Genomic DNA, 22,269 nt, shown 5'->3' on the forward strand with positions numbered 1-22,269 from the left:
ATGTGTCTGTGTTGGACTGTCCTTTACACCCCAATTTTTCATGTTGCTAAAAGGTTTTCCTGTTGTGAGATCTCATCAATGGTGCAGCTTATTAGGTGTAGCTGGTGAGGCTTAAAGGAATCAGAAGAGGGTAGCTGGGTGCACACACTTTCCTGGTGGGAGGCTCTGCCTTCAGGGAAGCACATGGCAGCTGGGCTTCTTGTGACCTTCTCAGTGACCCCGACAACCTGGTCAGGAGGAAGTGTGCAGTCAGGGGAGCATCGGGCAACCTCCAGCCTTGCTGGATCCAGAGCGGCAGGGCTGGGCCTGTCCGGCTTCCTGATCCTGGCCGGGGGGGCCTCCCCTTCCACCCCCCAGGCCAGGCCAGCAAGCCTGGCCACTCGGCCCCGTGCTCATGCTGACCCTCTGTGGCTCTCTTCCCTGCAGAGAGTGACAGCTGGAGCCCTGGTGGCCCTCTTCCAAGACCCCTTGAGAACGGAGGGGCTTCACGGGACAACCCTCAGACTCAGCTGCTCCACAGGGTTGTGAAGAGCTGGACACGACTGAGGGACTCAACAACAACAACAGCCCTTTCCCGGGACGGGGTGCTTTCTTCTGAATCACAGCTTGAGGCTTAAACAGAGGCTGGAGCGGGGTGCCTTCGGGGCACGTCAACAGAGACAAGCTCCCTGGCTAATGGGGTAACAGCAGGTGTGTGTGTGAGTGTGGTTTAGATCACAGCCAGAAAGCAGGGTCAGGGTCCTTAAGGCAGTCAGCCTCACCTGGCCCTTCCAGCGGTTCTTTCCAGCTGGAAGAGCCTCAGCAGGCTCCCACGTCTGTTCTGGAAGCAGCTGCCATCACACTTCTGTCCCCAGAAAAGAAGCCCGTGACATCCTGCCCCGGGGCTGAGCAGCCTTCCTACCTGGGCCTCGTTCCAATGCCTGGAAAGCCAGGCGCGTTCCACTCTTTTTTTTTCCTTCTGACTTTTGCTGCCTTACCAGTGGGGCCCTACTGTGCAAGGGTAGAAAATGACATTGCCCTTCTTCTGCGGTTTATGGCAATTCCTTTTTTTTTTTTTTCCCAAAAAAACCCTGGACTTCCTGCCCGGCCTCTCAATCCAAGACAGGGTGGCAGTTTCTGGTGATGTCTCTCGGGCATCTTTGGGATGAGCACCAGCCCAGCCCTCCTCTGCTTTCCCATCCTGCCTCAGGCAGAGCCTGGAAGTGGGCTGACCATGGTTACCAGCATCTCAGGGGACAGAATAACAGCCTGGAAACAGACATGGGTATTGTCCATTTCACAGACAACCACATCCAAAAGCCTTCTTCCGGGATTGCAAAACAAACTCCACTGACCAAACTCCCAAGTCGCTTTTTTATTCAGCTGTCATAAACCACCACATAAATACATAGAATAAATACAAAACCAGCAAGGATTACTTTTAAGCCTTTGGTATGGAGAGCTTTTCTCCTCTTCTTATTTCCCCCTTTCCCTGCGGTTCTAAGCCCCTTTCCTCAGGTTCACATGATGCCTTTGGACGTGAAAGCAGTCCAGAAGTAAACCTGGTGCAGGCGGGCCTTGAATCCATCAGTGGGCAGGCTAGGTCCTTGCAGCCTCTCGGGGTGGGGGCTCCTGGCGATGGGGGGTGGGGTAGGGGGGTGGAGACAGCCCTCCCCCCACGCCGGACTCACACACAGTCGTTCAGCCTGATGTCTTTGGATGCTAAAGCAGTCCACGAGTAAACCTGGTGCAGGCGGGCCTTGAATCCATCAGTGGGCAGGCTAGGTCCTCGCAGCCTCTCGAGGGTTGCGGGGGGCGCTCCGGAAGATGGGGGTGGGGTGCGGGGGGAGGACAGGCCACCCCGACCCCCAGTGGGGGCACTCACACATAGTCGTTCAGCCTATACCCGCTGTGCGAGGCCGAGACGGCCGAGGGGGCCCGATTGTCCTTGTAGGCGTCGGGGGGCCGGTAGGCGGGCGCGGGGGCCGCGGCGGCCCGGGGCGGGGCCCGGGTGGGCGCCTCCTCCTGGCAGGCCAGGCAGAGCAGCGTGCCCCCGATGAGCGACAGGGCCGAGGCGATGAAGCCGAGGTAGAGGGCCTGCCCGATCTCGAACTTCATGCCGCTGGGCAGCAGCGGGTTGTAGAAGTTCTGCACCACGTCGTGGGTGGTCCAGGAGACGGCCACCAGGCAGAGCAGGCCCGCCAGCAGGAAGAGCGCGCCGCCCAGCGCGGCGCACGCCGTCTTGGCCGGGGTGCCCTTGGCGCAGCGCGTGCACTGCATGCCCACCACGGCGCTGGCGCACGCGGCGCCCGACAGCAGGCAGGACACCACCATGAGCGCGCGCGCCGCCTGCAGGTCGCGGGGCAGCGCCAGCAGCGAGCGGTAGACCTGGCACTGGTAGATGCCCGTGCTGTGCCACACGCACTCCATCCACAGCCCCTTCAGGTAGGACACGGCCGTCAGGATGTTGGTGCCCACGTGCGCCGTGCGACGCCAGTGCGGCAGGACGGTGGTGATGAGCGTGCCCACCAGGCCCAGGAAGCAAAGCAGGAAGCCCAGGAGCTGCACGGCGGTGCTAGCCATGGCCTCGCCGGCTGCTGCCCGCTCGCTCGGGCGCCCGCTGGAGTCCTGATGAAGCCAGAGGCGGGGCGGGGAGACAGGAAACGGGTTAAAGATTATCTCCAGGCATGCCAGACTTCCATAGGCCGTTGGTACCACGATTAACATATTAAAAAAAAAAATAGCTTCTGAGACTTGATTGGGTGCAAGGAGAGCTGCTTCGTCTAAGCTTCCCTGGAAGGCCAGAGCTAGAAGGAGCAAGGGTCATGAGGCCGGCCTGTGCTTTCCAAGGACCCCAGGGCCCCAGGGCCCCCACTTGTCTCAGTGCTTACGAGCTGCACGTGGGAAGTTCTGCCTTATGTCTATCCTCAGACTAGACTGCTGCAGACTCGCACTTTGTTCTGTTCGATCAGTGATTCACTAAGGTTGTTAGGGATACCCTGGGAGCTCAGAGGGTAAAGAATCTACCCGCAGTGCAGAGGACCTGGGTTCGATCCCTGAGTCAGGAAGATCCCCTGGAGGAGGGTATGGCAACCCATGCCCTCCAAACCCCTGCCTGGAGCATCCCATGGACAGAGGAGCCTGGTGGGCTACAGTCCACGGGGTCACAAAGAGTCATTCATGTACTTACTGGAGGTTGCTAAATCGACAAATGGACTGATCATTGTTAACAAATGGACTCGTAAGCCTGTGCTGCCTATGGCTTAGAAAATAGCTTAGAGTGCCAGTCAGGACAAGTCATTTTCTGAAAGTGGGAGGCTTCCCTGTGTGCTCAGGAAGGGAGGGGGTTGGCACCCTGGGCAGGTCAGATGCTGCCTTCCAGAATCCCAGGCGTGACCTTAGAGATCATCCCCTAATGCCAGGGGACAGGAACTACCAAGGCATCAGCTTCTTAGGTGCTACGGCCAAGACCATAAACCAATGGCCCTCCCCTCCAGGCAGGGCACCTCTCCTGACACCACTCTGAAGAGGGGTGGGCTTGTCACAGATGGAGGCTGCAACCTGGCTTTCAGATACGGGGTGGGGGTGTGCAGAGCCATTTCATCCTCATTAGGAAATCATTTTTCATTAAATTAATTCCTTGTCTTGCCAAATACTCAATCAATCCCTTAGTTTTCTTCTATTTTCACTTTAAGACCATTCCTAGAACTGCCTTTTAGAAGGTTTGCATCTGGGACACTTGAGCGTGCGTGCATGCACGCGTGCTAAGTCACTTTACTCTTTGTGACTTCAGGGACTGTAGCCCGCCAGGCTCCTCTGTCCATGGGATTCTCCAGGCAAGAAAACTGGAGTGGGTTGTTAAGCTCTCCTCCAGGGGACTGTCCTCACCAGGAGATCGAAATGGAGCCTCTGATGTCTCCTGCATTGGCAGGTGGGTTTTTTTGTTTTTGTTTTTGTTTTTTTACCACTAGCGTTACCTGGGAAGCCCCCAAAACGTGCTAACCATAGCAAAATCTCAAACCCTTCTTGGGGGCAAGGACCCAGCACATGTGTGGTAAGTGGTGGCAGGCATGTAGAGGATACTCAGGAAATACTGGGAGGGAAGAAGGAGAGAGATGGGGCGGAGGAGGGAGAAGAGAGGATGGAAGGGAGGGGGGAAGAGGGAAGGAAGGGAGGGGGAGCGAAAGCACCCGCGTGGACACCCCAGCTCCTCTCTCCTGCTGGAAGAGAGTCAGGAGTCCTGTGCACAGGGCCACCCCCACCCTCTGGGTGACTAGGGGCCTGTCTTTAAAATGAGGAGCTGCTGTGACAGCCTCAAGGGCTGGGAGGGGTGGGGGGTGGGAGGCAGGGTGAAGAGGGAGGGGACATATGTATGCCTGTGGCTGATTCACACTGATGTACGGCAGAAACCCACACAAGGCTGTAAAGCAATTATCCTCCAATTAAAAATAAATAAAACAAATAAACCATTAAAAAAAAAACCAGCAACAGGGACTGGACCTCATGGCCCCCAAGTGTCTTCTGATTCTGAAGGGAGGAAAAGGGAAGGGTCTCAGCTGGTGACAAGTCACTACAGCAACCCAAACTGCTGAGAATTCAGAAGGCACCCCCCCCACCCCCCCGCCATCTTCCTTCTTTCTCAGGGAAGTATTCTGCAATTAAGCACAGAAAGGAAGCAGGAAGCAAAAGTGGGCTGAGAGGGAGTCTCCCAAGGCAGTTCCTCCTGTGATCTGTCTTTGGGGTTCCCCAGGACCTCTTGGCTTTAATCCTGAGTCTGTCGTAAAGAAATCCTCCCACTAAATCATAATGGAGGATTGGGTTAGTAACAGGTGATGCCTCCTCTGGGGACCTTGACAATAATCTTGCTGGATTTAAAAATCTATGCCTAGAGGTGGGAGGAACTGGGAGATGGGGCTGGACACATACACACTATTGATACTATGTATAAAATAAAAAATAATGAGAACATACTGTATAACACAGGGAACTCTGCTTAACACACTGTGCTGATCTAAATGGGAAGGAAATCCTGGGCTTGCAGTGGTGGGGGGGGGGTGGGGGAGACCCCCCCAGCCCCTGCTGCCCAGGGAAGGGTGGGGGCCAGCCGTCCCGAGGTCACTGCCAGGGAGGCGGCAGGGCCGGCAGAGGGGGCCGCTCTGATATGGGGGCGCCAGAGCGGATGCGTGGAACAGCAGCTGTTCCCTGCCCTGTTTTCCACATGGGGGGACCGGGGTGCAGGAATGAAAGTTCATTTTCTGGCCTGGCTAGAATCTTCCCTGGTTTACTTCCTCCTTTCTGAATTCAGCAGGACTGAAGTTAGAGTGAGGGTTAGCAGTGGTGTTACGAGTATATCCTCTGTAGCTGACTCTCCCCACCTCTTCCAAAGTTATCTTTCTACAGTGGTTCAGGTGGCCAGGGTCGGGAACTTTCGGTGCTGAAATTGGGACAGTCCCAGGCAAACCAGGATGATCAATTACTCCAGGGAGTCTGGAGGCTGAGGACTTCTTCAAATGACCTCGGAGATCCTCCCAGTAACCCCTCGAGGCCACCTCCAGCCGGGTGGCTGCACTGTCTGTCCCTGATCCTGGGCCTTCTGAGGCTCCTCCGGGATCTTGCTGGTCAAGGTCAATCGCTCAGTATCCTGAGCCTAAAGAATGTGGCATGAACGCTAAGACTGCTGACCCCACTGGTCTAGGGAGGGGGACCGGAGTTTATTGGACTTCTAAATATTTATGGAGAGCAAGGACTGCTAATTTTAGAAACCATTAGATTGCTATATTTAAACTCCTGCCAGCAGGAGTTGCTAAAAGTGAGTGTTAATGGGCCCCCAACTCCCAGACCCCAGCTCTCCACCCACTTCCCCCGGAGTTACCAGCAGCTGCTACTGGTCTTAAGTCATAATTCAACTTCCCAGCCCAGCCACTTTTCACTTTAGGGCCCCTGGATGGAAAAACAACCTCAAGCGAATGAATCTCCTTGGAAACCACTCATCTTGGAGCTTCAGAAGGAAACTTGCCCAAGCATGGCCTCCCAAGGGGGGCTGGTGTGTGGAGAGGTCAGCTGGTCTGCAGTTGGCTTCACCCATGGGCTACCCTTATCCTGCAGACGTGCACGTGCTCATAGAGAGATGTGCATTTGGGACAAATAACGGTTCTAAGGATCAGGTTCTGAAAAGACCTTGACCAGCTGGATGGGTGGGGCTGCATGTAACAAGAGGACGACTTCCAGGAAGAAACACTGGGCCCTGTGCTGGGGTTCACAGCCCTGGAAGCACCCCCTGGCTGAGCAGTGTGTGGCTTAGTGACACACACAAGTAGGATTTCGGGCCAAGCTTCCCAGTGGCTGCTTCTTGAGGTGCTATGTTGGTAGGATGTCTCAAGGAAGACATAAATGCCAGGTTGCTGTTGTTCAGCCACTAAATCACGTCCGACTCTTTGTCACTCCATGAACTGCGGCATGCCAGACTTGCTGGTCCCTCACCATCTCCGAGAGCGTGCTCAAACTCATGTCCATTGAGTCGGTGATGCCATCCAACCATCTCATCCTCTGTCGTCCCCTTCTCCTCCTGCTCTCAATCTTTCCCAGCATCAGGGTCTTTCCCAGTGAGTCGGCTCTTGGCATCAGGTGGCCAAAGGACTGGAGCTTCAGCTTCAGCATTAGTCCTTTCAGTCCTTCAGAATGGACTGGTTGGATCTCCTTGCAGCCCAAGGGACTCTCGAGAGTCTTCTCCAGCACCACAGTTCAAAAGCATCGATTCTTCGGCGCTCAGCCTTCTTTATGGTCCAACTCTCACATCCATACCTGACTACTGGAAAAACCATGGTTTTGACAGGTATGTTGGAGAAAACCTGGTAATGGTAGGGCCTCTCATCGTAGGCCATATGCAAACATGCATTGAACTCCCAGAAAAGTCTCTTGTGTGGCATTTCCTAAGTTTATTTGACTGGAGACATCCTCCCCCCCCCTGATTTTGCCAAAGGACAGCTTAAAGTCAGATCACTTTGGCAAGTGGGCTTAGAGGGTGGAAGTCTGCTGAAAGTTTAATGGAGCTATGATGAGAGAGGGTTGATTTTTTAAAAGGATAATTTTGATGTTGGGGGGAGTTGAATGAGCACAAATAGGAGGGCCAGCAAGACTCGCTGACGTGCCCCCGGAAAGTCTCAGGGAAGCCCAGGGCTGGAAACTGATGCCAAGGGCAGCTGTGACGTGCAGCAGAGTGGCCGTGGGCCCCTACCCTGCATCTGGTTCATGACCGCCACATCCGAAAGGCGAGAGTTCTTTTCTTTTTCATATAAACTTTTATGTTGTCTCCTTCCTCTGTTGTCTGTGAGCTACATTTTTTTTTAAAGGAAGGAATTTTTTAAAAAAACAAAAACAAGACAGGAACCCAGAGCACATGGTGGGTTTCCTCCCCGCCTGCCTGGACCCCAGCTGTGTCAGCTTTGGAGCTGGCCTCTGAATTAGGTCATTTCAACAGCCCTGGCCAGTGGGGGAGCTTCGCCAGGACGAGGGATGCGCGGGTTGTTTGCCCGGCCCTTGCTCCTGCTTCTTCACTGCCCCGGCTCCTTCGGCCCCTTTTGTGAAGAGCTCTGCAGTGGACACACGTCCTTTGTGCTTTCCACCTACATGGCTGAAGGGCATGTCAGCCCTGGAGCAGAGGCCGTGCAGGTTATACCCAGGATGCCGGGGACGAGCCAAGTGTGTGGAAGGTTCTACACCCCAGAACCACTGGGGCCTTCCTGCCTTGGCGAAGAGCTAGATGAATTGAGCTCTTGCCCCTCCTTTCAGCTTCTGGCCGCCCTGCAGTCACAGTGGATCTACAGCCAGTTGAGAACAGGCCATCCCCTATAGGACTGCTCCTCAGGCTCCTGACACATGCTGGATCCCCTGAGACACCTTGGACTTTGTTTCCTAGAGCTTTATCAGAAAAATGAAGAGCTGCCTTTCAAGCACAATGGTTGTGGGCTCTGAAAGAATGCTGAGTTGCCCCAGCTCTGATGTTCAGCAATTAAAGATGTCTGGTTCAACCAACTGCGATGTTTGGAGGGGTAGATTGGGCATTTGGGATCAACATGTACACACTGCTATATTTAAAATGGATAACCAACAAGATGATTGCTTCTTGGTGGGAAAGCTATGACAAACCTAGACAGCGTGTTGAAAAGCAGAGACGTTACTCTGCCAACAAAGGTCCGTATAGTCAAGGCGATGGTCTTCCCAGTGGTCATGTACAGCTGTGAAAGCTGGACCGTAAGGAAGGCAGGACACCAAAGAATTGATGCCTTGGAACTGTGGTGCTGGAGAAGACTCCTGAAAGTCCCTTGGACAGCAAGGAGATCAAGCCAGTCAATCTTAAGGGAGATCAACCCTGATTATTCACTGGAAGGACTGATGCTGAAGCTAAAGCTCCGGTGTTTTGGTCATCTGATGCAAAGAGCCAGCTCATTGGAAAACACCCTGATGCTGGGAAAGATCTAGGGCAGAAAGAGAAGAGGGCATCAGAAGATGAGATGGCTGAACGGCATCACAGATGCAATGAACATGAACTTGGGGAAACTCTGGGAGATGGTGAAGGACAGGGAGGCTTGGCGTACTGCAGTCCATGGGGTCACAAAGAGTCCAACAAGACTGGGCGATTGAACACAACAACCACCAACAAGGACCTACTGTATAGCACAGGGAACTCTGCTCAATGCTCTGTGATAATAAGATAAGTGGGAAAGAATTTGAAAAACTGACAGATACATGTATATGTATAACTGAATCACTTTGCTGTATACACCAGAAACTAACACAGTATTTAACAATATCAATGATGCATGCGTGCCCAGTCCCTTAGTCATGCCCAGCTCTTTTGTGATTCTATGGACTGTAGCCTGCCAGGTTCCTCTGGACTTTTCCAGGCAAGAACACTGGAGTGGGTGGCCATTTCCTTCTCCAGGGATCTTTCTGACCCAGAGATCGAAACTGTGTCTCTGGCATCTCCTGCCTTGGCAGGTGAGTTCTTTACCACTGGGTCAACTATACTGCATTATAAAATAAAATTATTAAAAATGTAACATCTTTCCTGTCACGCCAATTAGACTTCATTATAGCTTAGCTATTTCATAAATGCTAAACCTTGGGAAATAAAAACTCCAGGGAAATTTGGATTCATCTATATGAGCTACATTACCCAAACTACCCAACAGGAGAAAAGAAAAAGAACTTTTATGCACTGTCGGCATGAAATAATTCCAACCAGTAATTCTTAAATCACATGCTGGATGCTTGCTACTTCATAATGTGCAAAGGGAGGGGATCTCTTTCCTAGAAACTTAGGCATTCTCCAAAGGTGCTATTCTAGTACTTCTTTTTGTGCAAATATGTCAAAATTATGACAAAGTGATCAAGCCGTACCTTGGAAAAACCATTTCATATTCATTTAGGATGGGCTGGACTGTGGGTTTTTTGGCTCTAAAAACAAAGTTTCCTTCATTAGTATTCCAAGCTTTCTGTAACTTTCCTTGGGTTATTTTTCAGACTGGCAGGCATCTGTATTTTAAGCTTATGAGGACGTTTATGCCATGTACACACAGTGTGGAAGAACTGCCATCTTTCCATAAGAGGCAGAGACAGAAGAATTATATAGTTAACTTATGACTGCTTGCATAGTTGATATTATTCAGGAAAACTGATGTGAAATATCTTGCTCAACTCATATAGAAGGACAGTTTATAGATGAAAACTTCCCCTCTATTTTGGAGGAGTAACGAAAAATCTATTTTTTCATAACAAGAGCTGGTTTTGGGGAAAATCCTGTGATAATATGAATAAAAGTCATGGGATGTGGTTAAATGCTTGCAGAGGCCATTTTCAACTCAGCGAGATTGAACAAACTATTGATTTAGTGAAATCTACAAGCTTAAGTTACCATGACCGTAAAATCCTAAACCGTTTCCCAGGAGGCATTCTCTCTCTCATTTCAACTCACCAAATTTCATTAGAATCCATTAAAAACGTAGTAGATCAACATGTTTAAAATGAAGTGATTGAATTTCATTTACTAAAATACCCTGGTGCCTCTGCATAGGTTTTTTTTTTTTTTTTTTTTCCTGATAAGATAGTCATATAGATTGGCTATGTTATATTCATTTTTCAGGGGACAGGTGACTAAAAAAATCTGCCATAGAAGAAAAATACGAGAAAAGCAAAAAACAAACAAACAAAAAAAACTTGTAGGTTATATGGTTATTTTCAAAAGTGTTAGATGATGATTAGATAGCTGCTAGTGTGAGTGTTCTCTAGGAGAGCTTTACGTAAGAGATGCTACGGGTTGCATTGTGTTTCCCCACTAAGGTATGCTGAGGTCATAACCCCTGTGTACGTGCGCTCAGTCACTTCAGTCGTGTCTGACTCAGTGACTTTATGGACTGTAACTCGCTGGGCTCCTCTGTCCATGGGATTTCCCAGGCAGGAATATTGGAGTGGGTTGACATGCCCTCCTCCAGGGGATCTTCCTGTCCCAGGGACGGAGCTTGCATCTTTTCCATCTCCTGCATTGCAGGCGGCTTCTTTACCTACTGAGCCTCCTGGGAAGCCCCATAACCCCTAAGACCTCAGAATGTGAACTTACTGGGAAATAGGGCAGTTACAGATGTAACTTTTAGTTACGATGAGGACCTATGGGGTAGGGTAGATCTTTAAACCAATAAGACTGGTGTCTTTATGGGAAGATGAAGAAACAGGGATGACACCATCTGAAGACGGAGGCAGAGATTGGAGTGATGCTGCCTCAAGCCAAGGACAGCCAAGGATGACCAGCAGCCGTCAGAAAGGAGGAGAGAGGCCTGGAACAGATCCTTCCTTGTGGCCTGCAGAAAGGGCCAGCTGACTGCTTGATTTTTGGACTTCTGGCCTCTAGAACTGTGAGAGAATACATTTGTATTGTTTTCAGCCACCTAGTTTGCAGTGATTTATTAAGGCAGCCCCGGGAAACCAACACAGAGGATCACTGAATGGCGGCCTGGGGAATTACAGGAAACAAAAAGAAACAAACACCCATGTCTGAATATGAGAAGTGAGTTCCCTTCCAGAGCAGACACTGAGCAGGGTCTAATGGCTTCACATCCCAAAGTGTGGAGGACAGAATCCAGGGAGAGAGAGGACATGGGGAAGGGGTATTTGGAAGCCCTTCTGTGGTTGTAAAAACTCCAGAGCAAGTGCCAACTACCGTGAGTAACCCAAACGGCGGCCAGATGACTCAGCTTCTCCAGCTTGGAAAAGTGCATTAATCCACTGACCCCACAAAGAGTTTAGGGGGCTCAGTTCTTCACTTTTGTGTAATTGGCTGGGCTGCATTCAAGGACATAGCAGACCTTTTCAGCCTGCATGTCTGGTTTTCTTAAGTCAACATGTCTTGGTTTCATAGATCATAAAAACCCAAATTTGGGGTCCAGGCCAGATTTGGATAAGGCAACTCCTATGTTGTCCAAGCTTTCTCTTGGAAATCCAGTAGATCTCAGAGGGCCCTCCCTTTAGGACTTACATCAAAACAGAAATAAGTAACAGGACATTGTTACTTCCAGCTGGGCTGGAAATCTCCATGAACAAGGTAACTATGTGATGGATTTTGTAAACCTGAGAAAATGATTTATTTGAGCATTGAACTGGGATTATACAGCAGTGACTAAAAATATGGTGTCAAATGAGAACATAAGGCTGAGATGTACAAATGCTAAATTAAATACTGCTAAAAAAAAGGTCTTTAGGGCTTCCTTAGTGGCTCAGTGGTAAAGAATCTGCCTGCCAATGCAGGGGACACAGGTTTGATCCCTGATCCGAGAAGAGCCTCCATGTTGCTGAACAGCTAAGCCCATGAGCCACAACTATGGAGCCTGTGCTCTAGGGGCCTGGAGTGGCAGCTACTGAAGCCTTCTTGTACTAGAGACCCTGCTCTGCAACAAGAGAAGCCATCGCAATGGGAAGCCTGGGCATCGCAACTAGAGAGTAAACCCCACTCGGTGCAACTTGAGAAAAGCCTGAGCAGCAGCAAAGACCCAGCACAGCCAAAAACAAAGGCATTTTAAAAATAATGTTTAATCCACATTCTCTGTAAATTTAGCCTTTCAAGCCCAGGTGCACAGAAGCTGTGAGTTATTAATGAGGAGGGTAGAAACAATCACAGTTCAGTGTTCATGATATTCCAGACACGGGCTACCTGCTTTCACTGGCATTAACTTAATCCTTCAACAAATCTCCAAAGTGCATGGCATCCCTGTTTACAGACAAAGAAACTTGGAGGCTTGGAGAGGTTAAGTAACTTGTCCAAGGTCACACCTGGGCTGAATCAGGGAGACTCATAGGTGAGTCCTGCGATCACCCAGGTAAGAGATGCCAGCAGTAACAAAGGTGGGTGCTGAGAAGAGATATATTGGAGGTAAGAGTGGCTCCAAGGTCTTGGGCAGCTGGAAGGATGGAGCTGCTATTTACTGAGGGTGAAGACAGTGGGGAGTGGGAGGACCTGTGTTTGGAGGGTGAAGGGCAGACAAGGGGAGTTTGGTTTTAGACATGCTGGGTTGAGATGGTTGTCGCCATCTGGTGGGGGAGGGGGACACTGTGGTTGGATGTGTAAGTGCAGAGTCCGGGGAGGGCACGGAAGTGGGGAAGTCCACTCGGAACTCAACAGCAGAGAGCCAGGACTGAGGAAATCCCCTAGCGGTCAAGTGGTTAGGACTTGGTGCTTTCGTTGTGGTGGCCTAGGTTCAATCCCTGGTCAAGGAACCAAGATCCTGCAAGCCTCATAGCATAGGGGAAAAAAAAAGAGGCAGGATGGAAAGAAGCCATGAGACTGGGTAAGAGCCCGTAGGGACCGAGTGTGGACCAGGAAGAGCAGATGCCTGACGACTGATCCCAGGAAGCCTCCAACAGCAGAGATGGGGGTGAGGAGGAGGAGCCAGCCGGGGACCACAGCGAGTGGCGGGAGGGAGCAGGCAACCCAGAGCGAGAATGGTGAGTGAGGAGAGCTCCAAGTTGGAGGGCGCGACCCACTGGGTTAAGTCATCAGATGAATCACGTCATCTGAGCCCCAGAAATGATGGTTGGATTGAGCAACATGAAGGACATCGGAGACCTTGACAAGCTCAGTTTCTGCCAAGTGATGGGTGTGGCTTCAGGATAAGCTACAGAGAGGGGCACAGGACAGAATGAGCCTGGAGAATTCTTTCCAAGATTTGGACCATCAAGTGAACCAGGAGATGAGACAACTGTTGCAGGATCGGGGTTCTTAATTTTGGGTCGAGGGCCCATAGAATTCACGGGATCAGTCAGCTTGGATGGGAAAACAGTTGCATGATTTATTTCACTATCTTCTCCTTGAAAAGCATGTCCTTGTATAATGACCCCCTTACAGTGATCTGATTAGTGCCTGTGACTTCATCACCAACAGAAATCATGGTTCTACCAGCATTGCAGGTATCTGGGAAGATCAGTTACCATCGTTGCTATTTCAAAACTATGCTAGTTATAAGACCCCTGCTAGGTCTGATAGAGAAGCATAAATTACCATTGACAAAATGATATTAAAATACTTTGATAGGGACTTTCCTGGTGGTCCAGTGGTTAAGAATCCACTTGCCAGTGCAGGGGACACTGTGGTTTGATCCCTGATCCAGGAATTAAGATCCCACATGCCAAAACCACCATATGACCCAGCAATCCCACTCCCAGGCATATACCTTGAGGAAACCAAAATTGGAAAAGACACATGCACCCGTGTCCACTGCAGCACTATTTATGATAGCTACAACAGGGAAGCAGCCGTCTGTCCATTGACAGATGAATGGATAAAGAAGCTGTGGTACATATACTCAACAGAATACTGTGCGCTGCTGCTAAGTCGCATCCGTTGTGGCTGACTCTGTGCGACCCCATAGACGGCAGCCCACCAGGCTCCCCCATCCCGGGGATACTACTCAGCCATAAAAAGGAACACGTTTGAGTCAGTTCTAAAGAGGTAGACGAACCTAGAGCCTGTTATACAGAGGGAAGTAAGTCAGAAAGAGAAATATACATACAGTATTCTGACACATATATATGGAATCTAGGAAGATGGTACTGGTGAATTTATTTCAGGGCAGCAATGGAGAAACAGACATAGAGAACAGACCTATGGACATGATGAGAGGGGAGAAGAGGGTGAGATGTACGGAAAGAGTGACAGGGAAACTTTCATTACCATATGCAAAATAGATAGCCGATGGGATTTTGCTGTATGACTCAGGGTACTCAAACAGGGGCTCTGTGACAACCGAGAAGGATGGGATAGGAGAGAGGTTTGGGAGGGAGGGGACAGGGGTGTACCTATGGCTGATTCATGTTGATGGCTGACAGAAAACCGCAAAATTCTGTAAAGCAATTATCCTTCAATTAAAAAAATAAGACAGTCCCAATTAAAAAAGAAATCCCACATGCTGCCAAGCAACTGAGCTTATACAGCGCAACTACTGAAGCCTGCACGCCCTAAAGCCTGCTAAAATCTGCAACAAAAGTTGCTAAAATCTGCAACAAAAGAAGCCACCTCAAGGAGAAGCCCTCCTACCACAACTAAAGACAAGCCCAGGCAAAGCAACGAAGACCTGGCACAGCCCCAAATAAATAAATAATAAATTTAAAACATGTTTGATAACCGAATTTCAATATAAATGGCTTCCTTCGCAATCCTGGGTATCGTTTTACACATCTTAAAGTATTATTTGGAGAAGAGACACTGGCTTCACTTCATTGAATCCAAGGCAAAACAAACAACCAGTCCAATAAACAACAACAATGTCAAAAACACAATAAATAGACACAAAACAGTTAAGCATCTCTGCCGGTGAGATGTGCGGTCAGGAGAGGATGCTTGTTTTGTTGTTGATTTGAAGATGAGAGAACCCAGAGCATGTTTGCCTGCCTTCGGAAGTGACTCCGTAAGAAGCAGATATTGATAATGCTGAAGAGAGGTCCTTGAACAGAGGACGTCAGGGACCCTGGCACACATCTGGAGAGGCCGGCTCAGGCTGGAACAGGAGAGCGAATCAACGCAGGGAGCCTGGGGGACGTGGCCACGGGGCACTCTGAGTGTCCTGGTTTTCTCAGGGGAAGAGGAAGCAAAGAGATGCACTGAAGAGAAAAAGGGTGGGGAAGGTGTTTAAGGTTTGCGCAGAGGAGAGGGAGGTGCTGGTGACCTTGGAGAACGGGAGCTTGATGGACTAAGACAAGGTCAGCAGCAGATGCTCATGTGAAGCCAGGGCCCCTGAGGGTTCTGTGACCATCAGCCGCTGGACAGCCTCCTCCAGCCAGTGGGACTACATGGGCGCAGGGAGGGTAAAGGACTGGGGATTCTTCTAGGAGAAATGATGAAGGGAGAGAGCAGCAGGGAGACTGGCGTGCACACAGGGGAGTGGCTGTAATGGTGGGTGGAGGGTGGTGCTGGGGAGGAGGGGAGGAACGACAGGGAGGAATGAGCTGGAAGGACGGGGAGGTTGTGGCTGGAGTCTGAGACACAAAGCACGGTAACCTTGGTGGGCCACAGCGAGAGGTCGAAGAAGACAACGGGGGTGGGTGGGACCATCAGTGATGGTGCAAGGAACGGCTGGGGAGGGGACGGGCTCAACCGTCATTCATGGCGGTTCCCTAGCCAGCAGTGGATAGGGAACCGCCATGAATGACTTAGAACAGTCTGTAATCTGGTGGTTTCAGCGTGGTTTGAGAAGTTGCATCTTCCCTGATTAAGGACTTATTCTTTGCCTGTGAAGTTGAGAGAAAGAGACAGAGGGCTAGAAAGAGGAACGGCACACAAGTTACATGCCTGTTAAGTACCCACTCGGGCACGGGCAAGTCAGCCTTCGCCCAGCTCTCCCTTCTGCCCTTCAGGCCCTTCACCGACAGGAGCGCCGTGCGATAAACACCCTGTCTTGGAACTCACTCTTCCGCTTTGTGTTTTCCTAAGCCACCCTCTGTCCTTGTCCCCTGACATCCTGTTCTTCTCTGCAGAACAGAGGGAACTGCAGGACAGTAGCTTCGTACTTGGGAAGACCGGCTGGGAGACACGGAGGGGCGGGATTGCATATGACCCAAGCCGGGAATGCATACACTGCGTGTGCTCTGTGCGACCCCAGACAGCTCAACAAATAAACTGCGGGGCAGGTCTCTGCTGGAAGGGAGCTTCCTGGCTTGCGTGAGAGGTGGCCGGGCCTCCCCCAAGTAGGAGGCTGCTTAGGCTTCACCATGTTGCTCACCCAACTCTGAGTATTCCAGCCAAGGAAATTGAATTCAGCAGCTCTCCACTCTCCCGATGGGTCAGCATCCCTTGGAGAGCTTTAAGGAGACCCCAAAGGCCCAGCCACTCCAGACAGCATGGTCCATCCATTCATTCATTGCTTCATTCAGAAAATATGGGAACTTTTAACATCCCCCCTCTCTTCAGGTGCTGGGATGTGCAGTCAGGTTTGAGAATCGGTGCCTTAGTTCATGTGACTTGTAAAGGTTCTATCAGGAGCTTTCAAAGAGTTCCTGCTATATTTAAAATAGATCACCAACAGGGCGTAACGTCTAGCACTGTCAATATTCTGTAATGAATGGGAAGAGAATTTGAAAACGAACAGATACAGGTGTATAACTGAATCACTTTGCCAAACACTCGAAACTAACACAACACTGTTCATCAGTGATAAAGACAAACAACAACAACGAAAGAAATAGGAAGTCAAATTTATCAAAATCCTCCCCTCCCCTTCCCCCAAAAGAGAGCTTGAAATTGTTTAGCCAAGAGGCACAGTATTGATGTCTATTCTGCTTGCTGGCTCTGCTGGCTGACTCGGGGCCTTCTCTGGGCAGCCCAAGATGGAGACAGTTGCATTCATCTACCTAAAAGCCTTCACCCTCACACCACCTCTGCCATCAGAACCATCTCTCCATCCACAACTCCTAGCTGCACTCGAGTCCCTTGTCCATCCTTGACCCTACAGCTCTATCTACCCCTAAGCTGCCTCTTTGATGGCTAAGCATCTTAGAAAGAGGCAGTTTCCTGATTCACCTCTCCACCTTCTGACTCCTGCCCTCCCAGTATCCCACCCCCTAAACTTGTTCTTACCACCTGGGTCCTTTTTCTGGGATTCCAGCCCCTCTTGGGCATTCAGCCCACCTGCAGTGTTAATATCAGCCAAGAAGTTACCCCCGGGGCATTTAGCTTTCACTGGGTGGGCCTTGAAGACAAAACTCTTTCTGGCTCCAAAGAATGATACTTGCAGTGGCAAGAAATGATGGGGTCAGTCCTGGAGAGAGGCCACTGCTGATCTGATGTATGTATTTGTAAAACGTTTGAGAAGTTTAGAATGAATTGGGCCGAATCTGGGATTCCAGCTTGCAGAAGTCCACATAAGGAGCTTGCAGATGAAACAGTGCAAAATGAAAATGAATCCCTTGTTCAAAAATGATTAAGAAGTTCAAGATGGTAACCGCAGACCAGCAAACCCAGCAGGTGCCCTCCCTGGCACCGGGTCCTGGGCGCCCATGGAGGTGGCAGGCCCACACGACCTGGACTTTGAGACGTTCCTCCTTTAAACCAAAGAGTTCATCTAGTTTGAACGTTGAAAGGGACAAGAGACACTTTTGCAATGTTCTGCGGAATGAAAAATATGGTTTCATGTGATTTTTTTTTCTTCATTTAAGTGGAGCCCAGATGCCTCTGTAAATATCTGCCAAGGAGGAGCCTTTTGAAAACAAAGCTATTGCTGGTCTCCTCTGCCCAGGACAGGCCGCCAGTGGAAACAGACCTGATGTTCTGAATCTCAGCTTTCATGTCTTTCTTGTTCCAGGGAAGCTGTAGGTGTGTGGGTGTGTGCACATCCAAGTTCAAGGGTGAACCGCTTGCCTCTTGGGCCCAGAGATCCTGCTCACAGCCTTCCTGCACCCTGGCGGGGGACCGCCAACCCCAGGTAAGGAATGGGAGTCCCATCGGCTCCCTTCTTGCCTTCAAGGACAATCTTGGGGCACCCTCCCAGCAGATAATCCCCCTGGAAAATTTCTGCTCATGGTTGCTGTTGGCTGCCCAGCCGAGAGCCTATGGCCCTGGCACCCATTCATCCTGCAAACAGTAAGACTCCACCTCCAGTGAGGATTCTGAAGATCAACTGGAAGGAGGAAGGTTTGAACTGAAAAGTGCCAAGAATCACTCTTGAACTGGCTGCACTGACTGTCTGAATTTAAAAAAACAAAAAGACATCAGGAGAAGCCTTGAAAAGAGGCTTTTAGACTTCTTGTTCTGTGTAATGCAAGATATTCTCTGAGATAAGCGAGAAAATGATTTTTTAAAACCCTAAATTGATATATTCAATTAAAAAAAAAAAACTAACTAGAAAGCAGGAAATATTTATGGTAACTTTGTGTTCCTGTCTGGGAAATCCCGTGGACGGAGGAGCCTGGTGGGCTACAGTCCATGGGTCGAACAAGAGTGGGACATGACAACTAAACACTAAAAACAACAAGGGAAGAAATTATCTCTTTCTTTCCACAGATTTCTCTGCAGATGCTTAAGTAGCATCAACCCCATTATACAGATGGATAAATAAAGCATGGTAAGCTTTAGAGATTTGCAAAAGACTGATGCTGAGGCTCCAACACTTTGGCCACCTGATGCGAAGAACTGACTCGTTGGAAAAGACCCGGATGCTGGGAAAGATTGAGGGCAGGAGGAGAAAGGAGAGTTAGAGGATGAGATGACTGGATGGTATCACGGACTCAATGGACATGAGTTTGAGCAAACTGCGGGAGATAGCGAAGGACAGGAAAGCCTGGCATGCTGCAGTCCATGGGGTCACAAAGAGTAGGGTACAACTTAGCAACTGACAGCAACAGAGCAGATGGAGCCAGATAAGAACAGAGGCTGGCATCTGGTCAAACTGATTCTGGGTAAACAGCTCAGTCGTACATGACTCACCTGCCTATCTACATCATAACAGCTGCTTCCCAGAGTTGTCTAGGAGATGCTAAGATAATATATGTAAAAACCCACAAGCCCTGCAAGGAAGGACACCTAGTACAAGAAGGTGTGTGCTGTTGACGTTCTGTCATTGTTGCAGACACATCCATCAGGACTTCGCTGATGCCAACCCAACTGGAGACCCGGGGCTGAGACGCTGGGGAAACTCCATGGTGGGACTGTGCTCTGGTTTCCCAAGACTTTAAAATGAAACAGAGTGATCAAGTGATTGGGGGCCTTGCAAACAGCAGGAATGAAATCTCCCAGTAGGAGGCTGCCGCCAAAAGCCAGCGTGCTGAGTGCTTTCCAGGGTCCGGGACCTTCTCAGGGCACTGGTCCCAGATCCTGGTCTCCTTTGTCTGTAGCCACCCCAATGGTAGTTCAGACAGTAAAAAATCTGCCGGCAATGCAGGAAACCCAGGTTCGATCCCTGGGTCAGGAAGATCCCTGGGAGAAGGGAATGGCAATCCACTCCAGTCTTCTTGCCTGGAGAATTCCACGGACAGAGGGGCCTGGCGGGCTCCCGTCCATGAGGTCACAGAGAGTCGGACACGACTGAGCAACCAGCACTCGCTCTGAGTAAGTGGTGGTCCTCCCCCCATCCTGGCAGCTGCTGGGGATGTGGGGTTCAAGGCAGTCGAAGGATTAACTCACTGATCAGATTGCATGGATTTCCCTTCTTCAGTACCAAACCTCATCCTCATTAACCAGAGATCCAGATCTTCCTCTCCCCCTTCCAGGCCCATGTCTGTGTGCTGGGGGGGTTGGGGGAGGATATGTCTCCTGAGTCTGGAGGCCCTCTACCCCCCACAGTACCTGAGGGGCAGTGACAACAAGCGCTGTAAGCTGACACTCACAGATCCAGCCTGCCAGCCCCAGGCTCCACCGGCGATGAAAGGGTTTTGCTGCCCAAACGCTCAGGAACTGGACTCTGTCCGTCCCTCCTGGCTCATGAGAAGACGGGCTGTCTCCACACCCGGGGCAGGGTCCCCAGGGTGCTCCCCCGCTCTGGCCCAGGCACAGTGGACCTTTTGCAGGGGGTGATGTCTCCTGCCCGGAGCACCCCTGCCCTCACACAGACCCCAGACAGACCACTGCTGACCCCAAGCCCTCCCACTGCGTCTCCCGGCCCCACACTCACATGCAGCGCCCTGCGGTCCCAGCCACCTCGCCGGATTCCCAGCGGCTGTGGGAACTGGCCAGGCGCCAGGCGGCCTGACCCACGGACTCCACTGGACCCTGACGCCCTCCCGACCTCCCTCTTTCACCGACTGGCAGCTTCAAGGCCAGGGCATCTGAGCGGCTGGCAGCTAGACAATTACTGTGTCCTTTGGGATGAGCCTGTGTGGGCACACGTGTCATTTGGTTGGACGGTTAACTGCCCTATCTGCTGGGCCAAGGCAGACATTCAGGACCAACCAGAAATGCCATCTCTGCCCTTTGGAAAAAACGCCTGATACATCAGAGCATCATCATCTCCTCCCTAAAACACTCTCTGGAGACTCTCTGGGGCTGGATAAAGCCCGGGTCACCCCGCTGGGTGTCAAAGGCCGTCCACAGTGCAGACTGGCCCACCTGCCTGCTCTCTGCATCCTCACTTCTCCACATCCTGTTCATCACCCGGCAAGGGACCGTGCAATTCCTGCCAGTGACTGAGACCCGCACGCATACCCTCCTGCTGCCCTGACCACCCAGCCTGCTCTGAGCCGGTGACCTGGCCATTGCCTTGTTGCTTTGGACTTTGTTCTGTTGAGCAACATGAAGTTTCCCAACCAGCAGGCTGCTGGGCATCTGTCAGTGAGTTCTGATCAACATGCAACTGTTTTTTTGCTTTGTTATTTGTGCCTACATTTGCAGACATGGGTGGTTCAGGGATGTCGGTGGGGTGTATGTGTGTTGTAGGCACAGGGCAGATAAAGGGACAGTTTGTGATTAGTTGGAGATGAGAGACCTCACCAAGAAGGTGGCTTCTGAAGCATGTTCAAGCATGACTCAAGAATCCCGCGAGTTCAATACAATCAGTAACAGTCCCCAGATGGTGCTTCTGAAAGCTAGGACTGCAGGTGAGGTTGGCCAAGGGAATTGGGCTGTGCTGGGATTCAGAATGGCTGAGAACCCCTTGTCACAACTAACTTGTCACACACATCTGTCCCTGCCTCATTAATATCATTACTGAATCTCCAAGAGCAGTGATGAGGCTCCTGAGTTCTTTCCCCAGCGCTCATCCACCTGCCTGACTCTGGCTGGTGCTTCGGAAAAGACACAGTGAAGGAACTCAGGTGTGGGTGAGTGGCTTGGGCGTGGACCTGAGCCTGCCCTGTATCCCTGGCAATGAGACTGGGAAGGCAGGGACGGGAGCATCTTGTGTCTGGGGTCTTCAGAAGTGTCTGTGAGTTATCATTGATTGAGGATTAACAACCCACATCCACAGAGCTTGCTTTTTTTTTTTTTTTTTTTTTTGGTCTCTTCTCCAGAAATAACTGTCCTAAACAAGATCATCTTTAGTTCAGGGTCATTCATAAGCCCTGATCCTCTTCTATTAATACTTAGAGATAGCTCACTATAATTTATATACTAAAAAATGCACCCATATTATTTATAATATTATGCTGGGAACTTCTTTGAAATTATTTTTGTAGTTTTGCCTCTGGGATGATTTGGCTCCATGTGATACATTTCATTCACAACTGCCTTTGATTTCTTGACCTTGATGGTAGAATCTTGATGGTAGAATCTTAGGCAATCCTGCAGAGAGAGACAGCCTCTAATTGTGATAAAACATCATGACATTTTTGAGAACACTGCACTTAGTAGTGAAAGAGGGGGACATAACGTTAACATTTTGCAGACTTCCGTAAAAACTTGATTTTCCTCTGGAACAACTCAGTCCTATTCTGGGCTGAAGAGTGAAAGCTCCAAGGCCTGCAGCCCTGGTCTGTGGTTGCTGGTGGACAAAAGGGCCAGAGGGCAAAGTCAGAGGGACTCTTTGTGAAATCCAAGTGTAAAAGTATCGATCCCTTTTTCATTTGTTGAATATTTCTTGAATTACAGCATGTGTGAGCCTGATGGGAAGACAGACACTGCCGCTTCATCCTCAGACTATGGGGGTCACTGGCACATGGAGCAGCTGTAAAAGTGACCATTAAGCAAGGAAGCTAGGCTTGGGAAAGCTAGGTGGGGAAACAGTGGAAACAGTGTCAGACTTTATTTTTCTGGGCTCCAAAATCACTGCAGATGGTGACTGCAGCCATGAAATTAAAAGATGCTTACTCCTTGGAGGAAAAGTTATG

The 22,269-nt window shown here is 50.4% G+C and overlaps 1 protein-coding gene across 1 annotated transcript; it reads right to left on the bottom strand.

Moving 5' to 3' along the window:
- Positions 1 to 1,604: 1,604 nt before the first annotated feature.
- CLDN14 (claudin 14) lies at positions 1,605 to 20,224 on the bottom strand. The gene is made up of 2 exons (XM_068981539.1): positions 20,121 to 20,224; positions 1,605 to 2,607 (listed from the first exon to the last, which is right to left on the bottom strand). The coding sequence occupies exon 2, from the start codon at positions 2,560 to 2,562 to the stop codon at positions 1,861 to 1,863; it is 702 nt and encodes a 233-aa protein (XP_068837640.1). The 5' UTR covers positions 2,563 to 2,607; positions 20,121 to 20,224; the 3' UTR covers positions 1,605 to 1,860.
- Between the last annotated feature and the right edge of the window lie 2,045 nt (positions 20,225 to 22,269).

This window comes from Capricornis sumatraensis, chromosome 1, assembly GCF_032405125.1.
Source record: "Capricornis sumatraensis isolate serow.1 chromosome 1, serow.2, whole genome shotgun sequence".
Lineage (NCBI taxonomy): Eukaryota > Metazoa > Chordata > Mammalia > Artiodactyla > Bovidae > Capricornis > Capricornis sumatraensis.